The sequence below is a fragment of the Ornithorhynchus anatinus genome, chromosome 1 (assembly GCF_004115215.2).
Source record: "Ornithorhynchus anatinus isolate Pmale09 chromosome 1, mOrnAna1.pri.v4, whole genome shotgun sequence".
NCBI lineage: Eukaryota > Metazoa > Chordata > Mammalia > Monotremata > Ornithorhynchidae > Ornithorhynchus > Ornithorhynchus anatinus.
Window position 1 is genome coordinate 28,449,908 of NC_041728.1, and position 16,178 is coordinate 28,466,085.

Genomic DNA, 16,178 nt, shown 5'->3' on the forward strand with positions numbered 1-16,178 from the left:
ACCAACATTCATTCATTAGTAAATGCCATTAAAAAATAAAATATGGCTTAGAGGAGAAAGAGGCTGGAGGCAGGGAGACCAGTGAAGAGGCTGATTCAACAGTCCGGTCGGGATAGGACAAAAGCTTGGACCCAGGTGGTGGTCTGTGGGGAGAGGAAAGGTTTGAAGGAGAGAAGAGGAATTCTGAAAGTAGAGAGGAGGAGAGCTGCAAAATGACAAGCAGCATGGCCTAGTGGATAGAGCACAGGCCTGGGAGTCAGAAGGACCTGGGTTCCAATCCTGACTCCACCATGTGCCTGCTCTGTGACCCTGGGCAAATTACTTCACTTCCTTGGGCCTCGGTTCCCCCATCTGTAAAATGGAGATTAAAACTATGACCTCTGTGTGGGTCAGGGACTGTGTCCAACCTGATTACCTTGTAACTACCCCAGCATTTAGCACAGTGCCTGACACATAGTAAGCGCTTAACAAATACCATAGAAAAGCAGCTACCCTTCCCTCCTACGCCCTTATCTTCCCAAATCCAGGAGAAATGAAATCCAGACTGCCTGTTTATTGTTCTATCGTACTCTCCCAAGTGCTAGGAACAGTGCTCTGCACACAGTAAGCATTCAATCAAATGGGAAGCAGCGTGGCTAAGTGGAAAGAGCCTGGCCTTGGGAGTCAGAGGTCATGGGTTTTAATTCTGGCTCTGTCACTTGTCAGCTGTGTGACTTTGGGCAAGTCACTTAACTTCTCTGGGCCTCAGTTCCCTCATCTGTAAAATAGGGAATGAAGACTGTGAACCCCATGTGGGACAATCTGATCACCTCGTATCCGCACCTCCAGCGCTTAGAGCAGTGCTGTGCATATAGTAAGCACTTGACAAATGCCACCATTATTATTATTATTATTATTAATTCAATTGAATGAATGAAGAATCAGAACAATGGGATCCTCCTGCCGGTAAAACCTTAGCAAAAGTCCCCCATTCCCCACATTTCTGCCTCCGTCCCAAAAGGAACTGCTTCTCTCTCTCCTTTAACAGATGCAGAGCTGTTCGCTGACCGCTTGGCCAGTCAGACTTTATGTCCCCAGCACTTGCATCAAACTAATGGGTTCTTCAGACTTCCTGAACCCATCCACGTGCTTCTCTCTCTCTCCAAGCCAAAATTACCATCAAACCAGAATCTAAGAGGGAAGTGCAAACTTAAGCAATCCCTTTGACTCTGAATTTTGAAAGGAAGACGAGAGAAAAAGCAGAGAGCCAAGAACAGTACTTGCCACATATCTCTTTTTCTCTTTCTTCCTTTCTCTTTTCTTCCTTTCTTTCTCTCCCTTTCTCTCTCTTTCTTCCTTTCTTTCTCCCTTTCTTCCTTTCTCTCTCTTTCTCTCCCTCTCTCTCCCACATAGTAGCGAGAGCCCAGGCCTGGAAGTCAGAAGGTCACAGGTCCTAATCCCAGCTCTGCCACTTGTCTGCTGTGTGACAGTGGGTAAGTCATTCATTCATTCATTCAATAGTATTTATTGAGCGCTTACTATGTGCAGAACACTGTACTAAGTGCTTGGAATCTACAAATCGGTGACAGAGACAAGTCCCTGCCCTTTGACGGGCTTGAAGTCACTTCCCTTCTCTCGGCTCCAGTTATCTCCGCTGTAAAATGGGGATCGAGACTGTGAGCCCCACGTGGGACAGGGACTGTGCCCAACCCAATTTGCTTGTACCCACCCCAGCGCTTAGTAGAGTGCCTGGCACATAGTAAGTGCTTACCAAATACCATAATTATCATTATTCCATCCCTCCCTTCCTTCCTCTTTCATTCCTTCCTTCCAGCTGTGCTCCCAACTCAGAGTTTGAGAAAGGGATTACGGCTCCACCTGCATGGACATAGGATGGCGGCTACTATGGTGGAAGAAAAAGCTGGAGAGGATGACAAACCCTGACTCCGCCACTTGTCTGCTGTGTGACCGTGGGAAAGTCACTCCACTTCTCTGGGCCTCCATTCCCTCATCTGTAAAATGGCAATTGAGACTGTGATCCTCACATAATAATAATAATGTTGGTATTTGTTAAGCGCTTACTATGTGCAGAGCACTGTTCTAAGTGCTGGGGTAGATACAGAGTAATCAGATTGTCCCACATGAGGCTCACAGTCTTTATCCCCATTTTACAGATGAGGTAACTGAGGCACAGAGAAATTAAGTGACTTGCCCACAGTCACACAGCTGACAAGGGGCAGAGCTGGAATTCGAACCCATGACCTCTGACTAACAAGCCCATGCTCTTTCCACTGAGCTACACTGCTTCTCTAATGGGACAGGGACTGTGTCCAACCGGATTAGCTTGGATCCTCCCCAGCACTTAGTACAGTACCTGGCACATAATAAGCGCTTAATACATACCATTACAATAAAAAAGAGACAGGTGTGGTGTTGGAGTGGTGGCTACAGAAAAGCAGCATGGCTTAGTGGAAAGAGCCCGGGCTTGGGAGTCAGAGGTGAAGGGTTCTAAACCCAGCTCTGTCACTTATCAGCTGTGTGACTTTGGGTAAATCACTTCACTTCTCTGTGACTCAGTTATCTCATTTGTAAAATGGGGATTAACTCTGTGAGCCCCAGGCGGGACAACCTGATTACCTAATATCTCCCCCAGCGCTTAGAACAGTGCTTGGCACATATCAAGTGCTTAACAAACACTATCATTACTATTATAGGGGCAGTAGCAGGGGCAGTAGCAGGGGCAGCAGAAACCATAGGAGGGGCAATAGGGGCAGGTAGGCAGGGCAGCAGGGGCAGCTAGAGGGGCAATGGGGCAGCAGGGGAAATAGAGGGTAGCAGGGATAGTAGCAGGGGCAGGAGGAGGGCAGTGGGGGCAGCAGGGGAAGTAGAGGGTAACAGGGCTGGAGGGGCAGTAGGGGCAGGGCAGCAGATGCAGCAGGGGCAGTAGCAGGGGAAGGAGGGGCAGTGGGGCAGCAGAGGAAGTAGAGGGTAGCAGGGCAGCAGGGACGGTAGCAGGGGAAGTAGAGGGTAGCGGGGCAGTAGGAGCAGGGCAGCAGGGATAGTAGCAGGGGGGCAGGAAGGGCAGCAGGGGCAGCAAGGATAATATCGGGGCGGCAGGGGAAGTAGAGGGTAGCAAGGCAGCAGGGGCAAGAGGGGCAGCGGGGGAAGCTGAGGGTAGCAGGGCAGTAGGGGCAGGGCAGCAAGGATAGTAGCGGGGCAGGAAGGGCAGCAGGGGAAGTAGAGGGTAGCAGGACAGAAGGGGCAGTAAGGGCAGGGCAACAGAAGCAGGGGCAGCGGGGGCAGCAGGGGAAGAAGAGGGTAGCGGAGCAGGAGGGGCAGCGGCAGTGAGGGTCGGGAGCAGGTCCCCCCCAGTTGCCCGGGCCCCGGGCGTGGGTAGAGAGGGGTGGCCGGAGCGTCCTACCTGTGGGCGAAGAGAGGGCAGAGGGCTAGTTGGCAGCGCAGCTCCTCCTTCAACCTCCAGCAGTGCCCGTCCAGGTAGCGGGGCAGGGTGGTGGGCAGGGCACGGGGCAGAGCAGGGGGCAGGGGCAGCTCCATCGGGCCAGCGGTGGCCAAACTGGCCCCTGGTAGAAAACCCCCTCCCTGACGGTCACGGGACGGACAGGACCGGTCCTGGACCCGGACCCGCCCACTCACTGGCTTGTTCATTCATTCATTCATTCATTCATTCATTCACTCACTCACTCACTCACTCACTCACTCTTTCATTCATTCATCATTCATTCACTCACTCACTCATTCACTCTTTCATTCATTCATTCAGTAACTCACTCACTCTTTCATTCATTCATTCACTCACTCACTCTCATTCATTCATTCATTCACTCACTCATTCATTCATTCAATAGTATTTACTTAGCGCTTACTATGTGCAGAGCACTGTACTAAGCGCTTGGAATGTACAAATCGGCAACAGATAGAGATCCAATCGTGTTAATTGAGAATAAAGCAGCGTGGCTCAGTGGAAAGAGGCGGGGCTTGGGAGGCAGAGGTCGTGGGTTCGAATCCCCGCTCTGCCACTTGTCAACTTGTGACTGAGGGCAAGTCACTTTACTTCTCTGTGGCTCAGTTACCTCATCTGGAAAATGGGGATTAAGACTGAGAGCTTCGTGTGGGACGATCTGATCACCCTGTATCTACGCCAGCGATTAGAACAGCGCTCTGCACATAGTAAGCACTTAACAAATACCGACATTAATATTATTATTATTAATCCCTGCCCCGCCATTTATCAGCTCTGTCATTGGGGGCAAGTCTATATATTTTTTATTACCCTATTTATTTTGTTAATGAGGTGTCCATCCCCTTGATTCTATTTATCTTGACAATGTTGTCTTGTTTTGGTTTTGTTCTGTTTTGCTCTTCCGTCTGTCTCCCCAGATTAGATTGGGAGCCTGTCATTGGGCAGGGATTGTCTCAGTTGCCGTATTTTACATTCCAAGCGCTTAGTCCAGTGCTCTGCACATTGTAAGTGCTCAATAAATACTATTGAATGAATGAATGAATCAATGAATCAATTAATTAATTAACTTCTCTGGGCCTCAGTGACCTCATCTGGAAAATGGGGGTGACGAATGTGAGCCCCACGTGGGACCACCTGATGACTTTGTATCTACCCCAGCGTTTAGAACAGTGCTTGGCACGTAGTAAGCGCTTAAACAAATACCATTTTTATAGAAAAGCAGCGTGACTCAGTGGAAAGGGCCCGGGCTTGGGAGTCAGAGGACGTGGGTTCGAATCCCGACTCCACCGCTTGTCAGCTGTGTGACCTTGGGCAAGTCACTTAACTTCTCTGTGCCTCAGTTACCTCATCTGTAAAATGGAAATGGAGACTGTGAGCCCCACGTGGGACAACCTGATTACCTGTACCTACCCCAGCGCTTAGAACAGTGCTTGGCACTTAGTAAGCTCTTAACAAATACCAACATTATTATTATTACTATGAATTCAGCAACAAAGAGAGACCATCCCTGCCCACAGTGGGCTCACAGTCGGGGCGGGATGGGGGGAGGCAGACATCAAAACAAGTAAGCAGGCATTAATATAAATAAATAGATTTATAGATATACATATTCAGTCATCCAATCGTATTTATTGAGCGTTTCCTGTGTGCAGAACACTATACTAAGTGGTTGGAAAGTACAATACAGCAATAAAGAGAGATAATCCCTGCCCACAACGGGTTTACAGTCTAGAAGGGAGGAGATAAGGCATCAAAACAAGGAAACAGGCATCAATATAAATAAATAGATTTATATATATATATACACATGCATTCATTCAATCATATTTATTGAGCGCTTCCTGTGTGCAGAGCACTGTGCCAAGTGCTTGGAAGGAACAATAGAGCAGTAGTGACAGTCCCTGCCCACAACGAGCTCACAGTCTAGAGGCGGGGGAGGCAGACATCAAAAGAAGGAAACAGGGATCAATATAAATAGATTTAATAATAATAATAATGTTGGTATTTGTTAAGCGCTTACTATGTGCCGAGCACTGTTCTAAGCGCTGGGGTAGACACAGGGGAATCAGGTTGTCCCACGTGGGGCTCACAGTCTTAATCCCCATTTTACAGATGAGGGGACTGAGGCACAGAGAAGTTAAGTGACTTGCCCACAGTCACACAGCCGACAAGTGGCAGAGCTGGGATTCGAACTCATGAGCCCTGACTCCAAAGCCCATGCTCTTTCCACTGAGCCACGCTGCTTCTCCATGTATACACATTCATTCATCCAATCGTATTTATTTATTAGTGCTTACTGTGTGCAGCGCACTGTACTAACAGTTCCCAGTGCTTGGCACATAGTAGGCCCTTAACAAATACCATCAATATTATTATTATAGTGGTATTTGTTAAGGGCTTACTATGTGCCAAGCACTGTTCTAAGCGCTGGGGTGATACAGGGTGATCAGATTGTCCCATGTGGGGCTCACAGTTTTAATCCCCATTTTACAGATGAGGTATCTGAGGCACAGAGAAGTTAAGTGACTTGCCCAAAGTCACACAGCTAGCAAGTGGCAGGGCTGGGATTCGAACCCATGACCTCTGACTCCCAAGCCCAGGCTCTTTCCACTGAGCCACGCTGCTTCTCATTAAAAAAAAAATGAGGATTAAGACTATGAGCCCCACGTGGGACAAACTGATCACCTTGTATGCCTCCCAGCGCTTAGAACAGTGCTTTGCACATAGTTAGCGCTTGACAAATGTCATCATTAATTACTGTGGAAACACAGCATGGCTTAGTTCCCTCATCTGTAAAATGGGGATTAAGACTGTGAGCCCCACGTGGGACAACCTGATTCCCCTATGTCTACCCCAGCGCTTAGAACAGTGCTCGGCACATAGTAAGCGCTTAACAAATACCAACATTATTATTATTATTATTAGTGGCAAGAGCCCAGGTTTGAGAGTTAGAGGACGAGGGTTCTAATCCCAGCCCCGCCACTTATCAGCTGTGTGACTTTGGGCAGGTCACTTCACTTCTCTGGGTCTCAGTTTCCTCATCTGTAAAATGGGGATTTAAACTATGAGCTCCAAGTGGGACAACCTGATGACCTTGTATCTAAACCAGCACTTAGAACAGTGCTCGGCACATAGTAAGAGCTTAATAATAATAATAATGATGATGTTGGTATTTGTTAAGCGCTTACTATGTGCTGAGCACTGTTCTAAGCACTGGGGGATACAAGGTCATCAGGTTGTCCCACATGGGGCCCACGGTTTTAGTACCCATTTTACAGATGAGGTAACTGAGGCACAGAGAAGTTACGTGACTTGCCCAAAGTCACACAGCTGGCCAAATACCATCATCAAATCGCTAGGATGTGTGACTTTGGACCAGTCACTTCACTTCTCTGGGCTTCAGTTCCCTCATCTGTCAAATGGGGATGAAGACTGGGAGCCCCAAGTGGGATAACCCGATGACCTTGTATTTAACCTAGCGCTTAGAATAGTGCTTTGCACATAGTAAGGGCTTAACAAATACCACCATCATTATTATTAAAATATTAATTTGAGTAAATCGCTAGGCTGTGTGAGTTTGGACCAGTCACTTGACTTCTCTGGGCCTCAGTGACCTCATCTGTCAAATGGGGATGAAGACTGGGAGCCCCAAGTGGGACCACCTGATGATCCTGTATCTACCCCAGCGTTTAGAACAGTGTTTTGCACATAGAAGGGCTTAACAAACACCACCATCATCATTATTAAAATATCAGTAATTTAATATGAGTAAATTGCCAGGCTGTGTGACTTTGGACCAGTCACTTGACTTCTCTGGGCCTCAGTTCCCTCATCTGTCAAATGGGGATGAAGACTGGGAGCCCCAAGTGGGACAACCCGATGACCTTGTATTTAACCCAGCGCTTAGAATAGTGCTTTGCACATAGTAAGGGCTTAACAAATACCACCATCATCATTATTAAAATATCAGTAATTTAATATAAGTAAATTGCCAGGCTGTGTGACTTGGGACCAGTCACTTGACTTCTCTGGGCCTCAGTTCCCTCCTCTGTCAAATGGGGATGAAGACTGGGAGCCCCAAGGGGGACCGCCTGATGACCCTGTATCGAACCCAGCGCTTAAAACAGTGCTTTGCACATAGTAAGGGCTGAACAAATACCACCATCATCGTTATTAAAATATCAACAATTTAATGAGTAAATCGCTAGGCTGTGTGACTTTGGACCGGTCACTTGACTGCTCTGGGCCTCAGTTCCCTCCTCTGTCAAATGGGGATGAAGACTGGGAGCCCCAAGGGGGACCACCTGATGACCCTGTATCTCCCCCAGCGCTTAGAACAGCGTTCTGCACAGAGTAAGGGCTTAACGAATGTCATTATTATTGTGATTATGCAGGGAGAAGGGCAGAAGGTCCCGCCATTTCCCCCGCCTCAGGCGGGGGGGGGGGGGGTGGAGGGAGGGTCGGCTCGTCCGTAACGGCGACGCCGATTGGCTGCCCGTCGTGGCCCCGGCTGGATGGCGAGCGGTGATAGGCTGCGGGCGCGCCTGCGCGGGAGGTTTGAATGCCGCGGCCGAGGCTCCTGAGGCGGCCGCCGCCGCCGCCATCATCATCGCCGCCGCCGTCGCCCGCCGTCATGGACGACCCCGCCCTGGCCGTGCAGTGAGTGTCCGCCCTCCCTCGTGGACGCGGGAGCGGGGGGCGCCGACCCCGGGCCTGCCTCCGGACGCCTCTCCCTCCTCCGCCTCCGCTCCCGAGGCGGGGGAGATCCGGGAGGCCGCCCCGGCGGAGGCGCGGGGGACCGGGTTGGGCCAACTCACTCACTCACTCACTCGTTCACTCGCTCATTCATTCGTTCACTCACTCGTTCGCTCATTCTTTCACTCATTCATTCACTCATTCACTCACGCATTCGTTCATTCACTCACTCGTTCACTCACTTATTCACTCACTTATTCACTCATTCACTCACTCATTCACTCACTCGTTCACTCACTCGTTCGCTCATTCTTTCACTCATTCATTCGTTCACTCACTCACTCACTCATTCGTTCACTCACTCATTCACTCACTTATTCACTCATTCACTCACTCACTCGTTCACTCACTCATTCACTCACTTATTCACTCACTTATTCACTCACTTATTCACTCATTCACTCACTCGTTCACTCACTTATTCACTCACTTATTCACTCTTATTCACTCGTTCACTCACTCGTTCACTCACTTATTCACTCACTTATTCACTCACTTATTCACTCATTCACTCACTCGTTCACTCACTTATTCACTCACTTATTCACTCACTTATTCACTCGTTCACTCACTCGTTCACTCACTCGTTCACTCACTCATTCACTCACTTATTCACTCACTTATTCACTCACTTATTAACTCATTCATTCACTCACTCGTTCACTCACTTATTCACTCATTCATTCACTCACTCGTTCACTCACTCATTCGTTCACTCACGTATTCACTCATTCATTCACTGACTCGTTCACTCACTTATTCACTCATTCACCCACTCGTTCACTCATTCGTTCACTCACTCATTCTTTCACTCATTCATTCACTCACTCATTTGTTCACTCATTCACTCACTCATTCATATTGATTAAGCTCCAGCTGTCTGCGGAGCACTGGCCTATGCGCTTGGGAAAGTACCCTGCAACTAAAAACAGTGACAAGTCATTCATTCAGTGGTATTGATTGAGCGCTCACTGTGTGCAAAGCACTGTCCTAAGCGCTTGGGAGAGTACCCTGCAACTATAAACAGTGACAAGTCATTCATTCAGTCATATTTATTAAGCACTCGCTGTGTGCAGAGCACTGTCCTAAGCGCTTGGGAGAGTACCATACCACTCTAAACAGTGGCCATTCATTCAGTCTTATTGATTGAGCGCTCGCTGTGTGCAGAGCACTGTGCTAAGCGCTTGGGAAAGTTCCCTGCAACTATAAACAGTGACCAGTCATTCAGTCGTATTGATTAAGTGCTCACTGTGTGCGGAGCACTGTGCTAAGCGCTTGGGCAAGTTCCCTGCAACTATAAACAGTGACCAGTCATTCAGTCGTATTGATTAAGTGCTCACTGTGTGCGGAGCACTGTGCTAAGCGCTTGGGAAAGTTCCCTGCAACTATGAACAGTGACAAGTCATTCAGTCGTATTGATTAAGTGCTCACTGTGTGCGGAGCACTGTGCTAAGCGCTTGGGAAAGTTCCCTGCAACTATAAACAGTGACCAGTCATTCAGTCGTATTGATTAAGTGCTCACTGTGTGCGGAGCACTGTGCTAAGCGCTTGGGAAAGTTCCCTGCAACTATAAACAGTGACCAGTCATTCAGTCGTATTGATTAAGTGCTCACTGTGTGCGGAGCACTGTGCTAAGCGCTTGGGAAAGTTCCCTGCAACTATAAACAGTGACAAGTCATTCAGTCGTATTGATTAAGTGCTCACTGTGTGCGGAGCACTGTGCTAAGCGCTTGGGAAAGTTCCCTGCAACTATAAACAGTGACAAGTCATTCAGTCGTATTGATTAAGTGCTCACTGTGTGCGGAGCACTGTGCTAAGCGCTTGGGAAAGTTCCCTGCAACTATAAACAGTGACCAGTCATTCAGTCGTATTGATTAAGTGCTCACTGTGTGCGGAGCACTGTGCTAAGCGCTTGGGAAAGTTCCCTGCAACTATGAACAGTGACAAGTCATTCAGTCGTATTGATTAAGTGCTCACTGTGTGCGGAGCACTGTGCTAAGCGCTTGGGCAAGTTCCCTGCAACTATAAACAGTGACCAGTCATTCATTCGATCGTATTCATGAAGTGTTTACTGTGTACGGAACACTGTCCTAAGCGCTTGGGTAAGTACCATATAACTATAAATAATGACACGTCATTCAGCCTTATTAAGCTTTGTGTGCGGAGCACTGTCCTAAGCGCTTGGGAGAGTACCATGCCACTCTAAACCGTGACCTTTCGTTGTATTTACTGAGCGCTCACTGTGTGCAAAGCACTGTCCTAAGCGCTTGGAAAAGAACCATACAACTATAAACAGTGACCAGTCATTCGTTCAGTCGTATTTATAATAATAATGTTTAGTATAATAATAATATAATAATATTATAATAATAATACCAAATAGTTGGTATTTGTTAAGCGCTTACTATGTGCAGAGCACTGTTCTAAGCACCGGGGTAGATACAAGTTGTCCCACGTGAGGCTCACAGTTAAAATCCATTTTACAGTTGAGGGAACTGAGGCCCAGAGAAGTGAAGTGACTTGCCCACAGTCACACAGCTGACAAGCGGCAGAGCCGGGATTCGAACCCATGACCTCTGGCTCCCAAGCCCAGGCTCTTTCCACTGAGCCATGCTGTTTTTCCATTCAGTAGTGTTTATTGAGCTCTCACTGTGCAGAGTACTGTACTAAGCGCTTGGGAAAGTACCATACAACTATAAACAGTGACAAGTCATTCAGTCGTATTTATTAAGCGCTCACTGTGTGCGAGGCACTGTCCTAAGCGCTTGGAAAAGTACCATACCACTCTAAACAGTGTCAAGTCATTCATTGTCGTATTTATGGAGCGCTCACTGTGTGCGGAGCACTGTCCTAAGCGTTTGGGAACGTACTATACAACTTTAAATAGTGACCAGTCATTCGTTCGGTCGTATTTATTCAATAGTATTTATTGAGCGCTTACTATGTGCAGAGCACTCTACTAAGCGCTTGGAATGGACAATTATTTATTGAGCTCTCACTGTGCAGAGCATTGTACTAAGCGTTTGGGAAAGTACCATGCAACTATAAGCAGTGACAAGTCATTCAGTCGTATTTATTAAGCTCTGTGTGCGGAGCACTGTCCTAAGCGCTTGGGAACGTACCATAGAACTATAAACAGTGACAAGTCATTCGTTCAGGCGTATTTGTTGAGCGCTCATTGTCTGCAGAGCACTGTACTAAGCACTTGGGAAAGTACCATGCAACTTTAAACTGTGACAGTTCATTTCATCGTATTCATTGAGCGCTTACAGTGTGCAGAGCGCTGTCCTAAGCGCTTGGGAAAGTACCATACCATGCTGAACGGCGACCATTCATTGTCGTACTTATGGAGCGCTCACTGTGTGCAGAGCACCGTACTAAGCGCTTGGGAACGTACCATATAACTATAAGCAGTGACAAGTCATTCAGTCGCATTTATTAAGCTCTAACTGTGTGCAGAGCACTGTCCTAAGCGCTTGGGAAAGTACTATAAACAGTGACAAGTCATTCGTTCAGGCGTATTTGTTGAGCGCTCACTGTGTGCAGAGCACTGTACTAAGCACTTGGGAAAGTACCGTGCAACTTTAAACTGTGACAGTTCATTTCATCGTATTCATTGAGCGCTTACAGTGTGCAGAGCGCTGTCCTAAGCGCTTGGGAAAGCACCATACCATGCTGAACGGCGACCGTTCGTTCACTGTCGTATTTATGGAGCGCTCACTGTGTGCAGAGCACCGTACTAAGCGCTTGGGAACGTACCATACAACTATAAACAGTGACACGTCGTTCATTCAGTCGTATTAAGCTCTGTGTGCAGAGCACTGTCCTAAGCGCTTGGGAAAGTACCATAGAACTATAAACAGTGACAGGTCATTCGTTCAGGCGTATTTGTTGAGCGCTCACTGTGTGCAGAGCACTGTACTAAGCACTTGGGGAAGTACCATACAACTATAAACTGTGACAGTTCAGTCGTTTCATCGCATTTATTGAGCGCTTACAGTGTGCAGAGCGCTGTCCTAAGCGCTTGGGAAAGTGCAATACCGCTTTAAACAGTGAGCGTTCATTTGTTTGGATTTATGAAGTGCTTACTGTGTGCAGAACACTGTCCTAAGCGCTTGGGAAAGTACAATACAAGTATAAACAGTGACCGTTCAGTCATATTGAGCACTTACTGTGTGCGGAGCACTGTCCTAAACGCTTGGGAAAGTACAATTCTAAACAGTGACAATTCATTCAATCGTATTTATTAAGTGCTAACTGTGCAGAGCACTGTCCTAAGCACTTGGGAAAGTTCGATACAAATAGAACCCGTAATAATAGTAATAATGATGATATTTGTTAAGCGCTTACTGGGTTAAGCACTGTTCTAAACGCTGGGATAAATACAAACTCATCAGGTTGGAGACAGTCCCTGTCCCACTTAGGGCTCACAGCCCTAATCCCCATTTTACAGATGAGGGAATTGAGGCCCAGTGAAGTTGTGACTTGGCCAAGGTCACACAGCAGACAAGCGGTGGAGCCGGAATTAGAACCCAGGTCTTTCTGACTCCCAGGCCCTTGCTCAGTCCAGTAGGCCATGCTATGTGGTGGGCACTGTACTAAGCAAGCGCAGGGGTGGATGCAAGCAAATCGAATCAGTGGTATTTATTGAGCGTTTACTGTGTGCAGAGCACTGTATTAAAAGAACCTGCATCGCATTGTGTTCTCCCAAGCGCTTAGTACAGTGCTCTGCCCCCGGTGAGCGCTCAGTACGACTGACGATATAACGGACTCTCTAGACGCGTCCCCTGCTCGGCACACGGTGAGCGCTTAATAAATACGACTGAATGAATGACTTGTCACTGTTTATAGTTGTACGGTACTTTCCCAAGCGCTTAGGACAGTGCTCTGCACACAGTGAGCGCTTAGAGGGGGGGATGGCAGACATTAATGTAAATAAATAAAATATGGAGATGCACAAAAGTGCAGGGAATGGGAGAAGGAGAAATGAGGGCTTCGTACTAGTTCGAGGGCAAGCGGGATCATCCGAGCAAATCCGACACTTGGGAAACGTGGCTACCGACTCTGTTGCGTTGTACTCTCCCCAGCGCTTAGTACAGTGTCCTTCCCACAGTAAGCTCAATAAATATCGATGGAGGAGACTGCTCTTGTGGGCAGGGATCCCGTCTACCAACTCTATCGTATGTAGCTTTCCCAAGTGCGTAGTACAGTGTAACCTCGAAGGTGTCCGTTCTGTTGTACTCTCTCCAGCCCTAAGTACAGTGTTTGGCACACGGTAAGTGCTCAATCACCTCTCGGGTCGCACCTTCAGAGTTTCCAGAGCTCTACCAATCTCGGGTACGGGAGGGAGAGTCAAGCAGAGGCCTGTCCGTTCCGTTCCCAGCTTGGGCAGCGGCTAGCGAGGGGAAGGTGATCTCTACAAGTCAAAACTCACCCGGGCCGGGCAGCAGCGGCACGGGAGAGAGTCGAGGGCGGAGATTCGCGTTGACCGCGCGGAAGGCGGCGATGGTAAACCGCTTCCGAATTTGCACCAAGGAAACACCCCGGATCCACTACCGGAACGATTGCAGATGGAGGTGGGGCGTTCTGGAGGAGATGTTGGTATTTGTTAAGCGCTGACTATGTGCCGAGCACTGTTCTAAGCACTGGGGTAGACACAGGGGAATCAGGTTGTCCCACTTGGGGCTCACAGTCTTAATCCCCATTTTACAGATGAGGCAACTGAGGCACCGAGAAGTTAAGTGACTTGCCCAAAGTCACACAGCTGTGTCCGTGGAGTCGCTATGGGTCGGACACGACTCGACAAGCGCTCAGTAAATAAATAAATGAATGAGAACTCTATATTCAGTAAGTGCTGAGTCAATCAATCGATGACAATTACTTAGAATGGTGTTTGGCACATAGTAAGTGCTTAACAAATACCAGCATTATTATTATTATTATTATTGAGCCCTGAGTGCAGAGCACCGTATTAAGCGCTTGGAAAAGCACAACAGAGTTGGTGAAGTGATCCCTGCCCACAAGGAATTTACTGTCTACATTCCCAGTTCTCCCTCCTAGTCAAACTGTAATAATAATGCTGGTATTTGTTAAGCGCTTACTATGTGCCGAGCACTAAGCGCTGGGGTAGACACAGGGGAATCAGGTTGTCCCACGTGGGGCTCACAGTCTTCATCCCCATTTTACAGATGAGGGAACTGAGGCACCGAGAAGTTAAGTGACTTGCCCAAAGTCACACAGCTGACAAGTGGCAGAGCTGGGATTCGAACCCATGACCTCTGACTCCAAAGCCCGTGTTCTTTCCACTGAGCCACGCTGCTTCTCACCTGTGAGCCCCAGGTGGAACCTGATTACCTCGTATCTATCCCAGTGCTTGGCACATAGTAAGCACTTAATACGCTTATTGGCCCTAATATTACCCTATTTATTTTGTTAATGAGGTGTACATCCCCCTGATTCTATTTATCATGATGTTGTTTTTGTCCGTCTGTCTCCCCCGATTAGACGGTGAGCCCATCGTTGGGCAGGGATTGTCTCTCTCTGTTGCCAAATTGTACATTCCAAGCGCTTAGTCCAGTGCTCTGCACGTAGTAAGCGCTCAATAAATACTATTGAATGAATAAAATAGATAAATATCATTGATTGGTTCCCCCATTTTCTCCCTCTGCTTGGTGTCCCCTTTAATACTTGTTTGTGTTTAGGGGTGTTTGCCCTCCTGCATGTGGTTCTTAGCGCCGCCTTTTCAGCTGGGACTCAGGCAGTGGATTTTAAAACGTCTTAAACTTGGATGCTTTTATGTGTACAGAGGCAAATATTTAACTTTCAGAGTTATGTCTGGTGCGAAGAGATGAAAGATCTATCATTAGTGCCAACTGGAGAATCAACAGCTGTCGCAGTAGGCTTTTCATTTTTCCAGTTCATATCAAAATATTTCTCTGAGGGGTTGAGGGAAGGAGACAGAGAGTGAAAGGAGGGAGGTGTTTGAGCCAAGGCAAATATTTGATGATGGGTGGTGGTGATTATGATGGAGAACTTATGTACATTTCCTTACACTCTGCCCTCTTGCCTTAAATGTAATTTATTTTACTGTCCGTCTTTCCCCACTAGACTGGAGGCTTCTTGAGGGCAGTGATCGGGTCTACCAACTTTATTGCGTTTTACGTTCCCGAGAGCACAGCATATTGCTCTGCACATTACCAATTCTCCCGAGCATCTAATTCAGTGCTCTGCATCCAGTAAGCGATCATTAAATCCCACGGAGAGTTGATTGATTGTCCCATATCAAGAATGATGGATGAATCTCCATCCGGAAACACCAGGGCTGAACACCCGCGTGGAGAAATTGATTATGGCGCTAGTGGTTTGCGCAGCGCCACTCGATCTCTCTTTTCCAATCAATCGCTGGCATTTCTTGTGTACTTACTATGTGCAAGGCACTGTACTAAGGGCTCGAGGGAGTAGAGTGGAGTAAGTAGACATGATCCCTGTCCTCAAGGAGTTTGCAGTCTAATGGGGGAGACAGGCACCAAAATGAATTACAGGTAGGAAAGTAGTTGATTATAAAGATAGGTACCTAAGTGTTCTGAAAAAGGTGTAAATGCCTAAGGGTTTAGAAAGTGCTCTTTACAATAGGCCACACTGCTTCTCAAGGTGGAGTTGAAGATGAGCTGTGTTTTGGATGTTTTGAGCTTAGGTACATGGGTTCGAATTCCGGCTCTGCCACTTGTCAGCTGTGTGACTGTGGGCAAGTCACTGAACTTCTCTGTGCCTCAGTTACCTCGTCTGTAAAATGGGGATTAACTGTGAGCCTTGCGTGGGACAACCTGATTACCCTGTATCCACCCCCAGCGCTTAAAACAGTGCTCTGCACATAGTAAGCGCTTAACAAATACCAACATTATTATTATTATTATATCCATGTAGATTTGTCTTGAAGGCAGGAGGAAATGCAGGAGGAATTTTG

General features: G+C 47.6%; 1 protein-coding gene across 1 annotated transcript in view; it reads left to right on the plus strand.

Annotated features, from left to right (window-relative positions):
• Positions 1-8,041: 8,041 nt before the first annotated feature.
• Positions 8,042-16,178, plus strand: part of BUB1 (BUB1 mitotic checkpoint serine/threonine kinase) — a 50,422-nt gene continuing 42,285 nt past the window's right edge. The window contains exon 1 of the mRNA XM_029074830.1: positions 8,042-8,119. Coding sequence (XP_028930663.1) covers positions 8,094-8,119 — 26 coding nt within the window. The 5' untranslated portion in view covers positions 8,042-8,093. The remainder of the gene's footprint in view (positions 8,120-16,178) is intronic.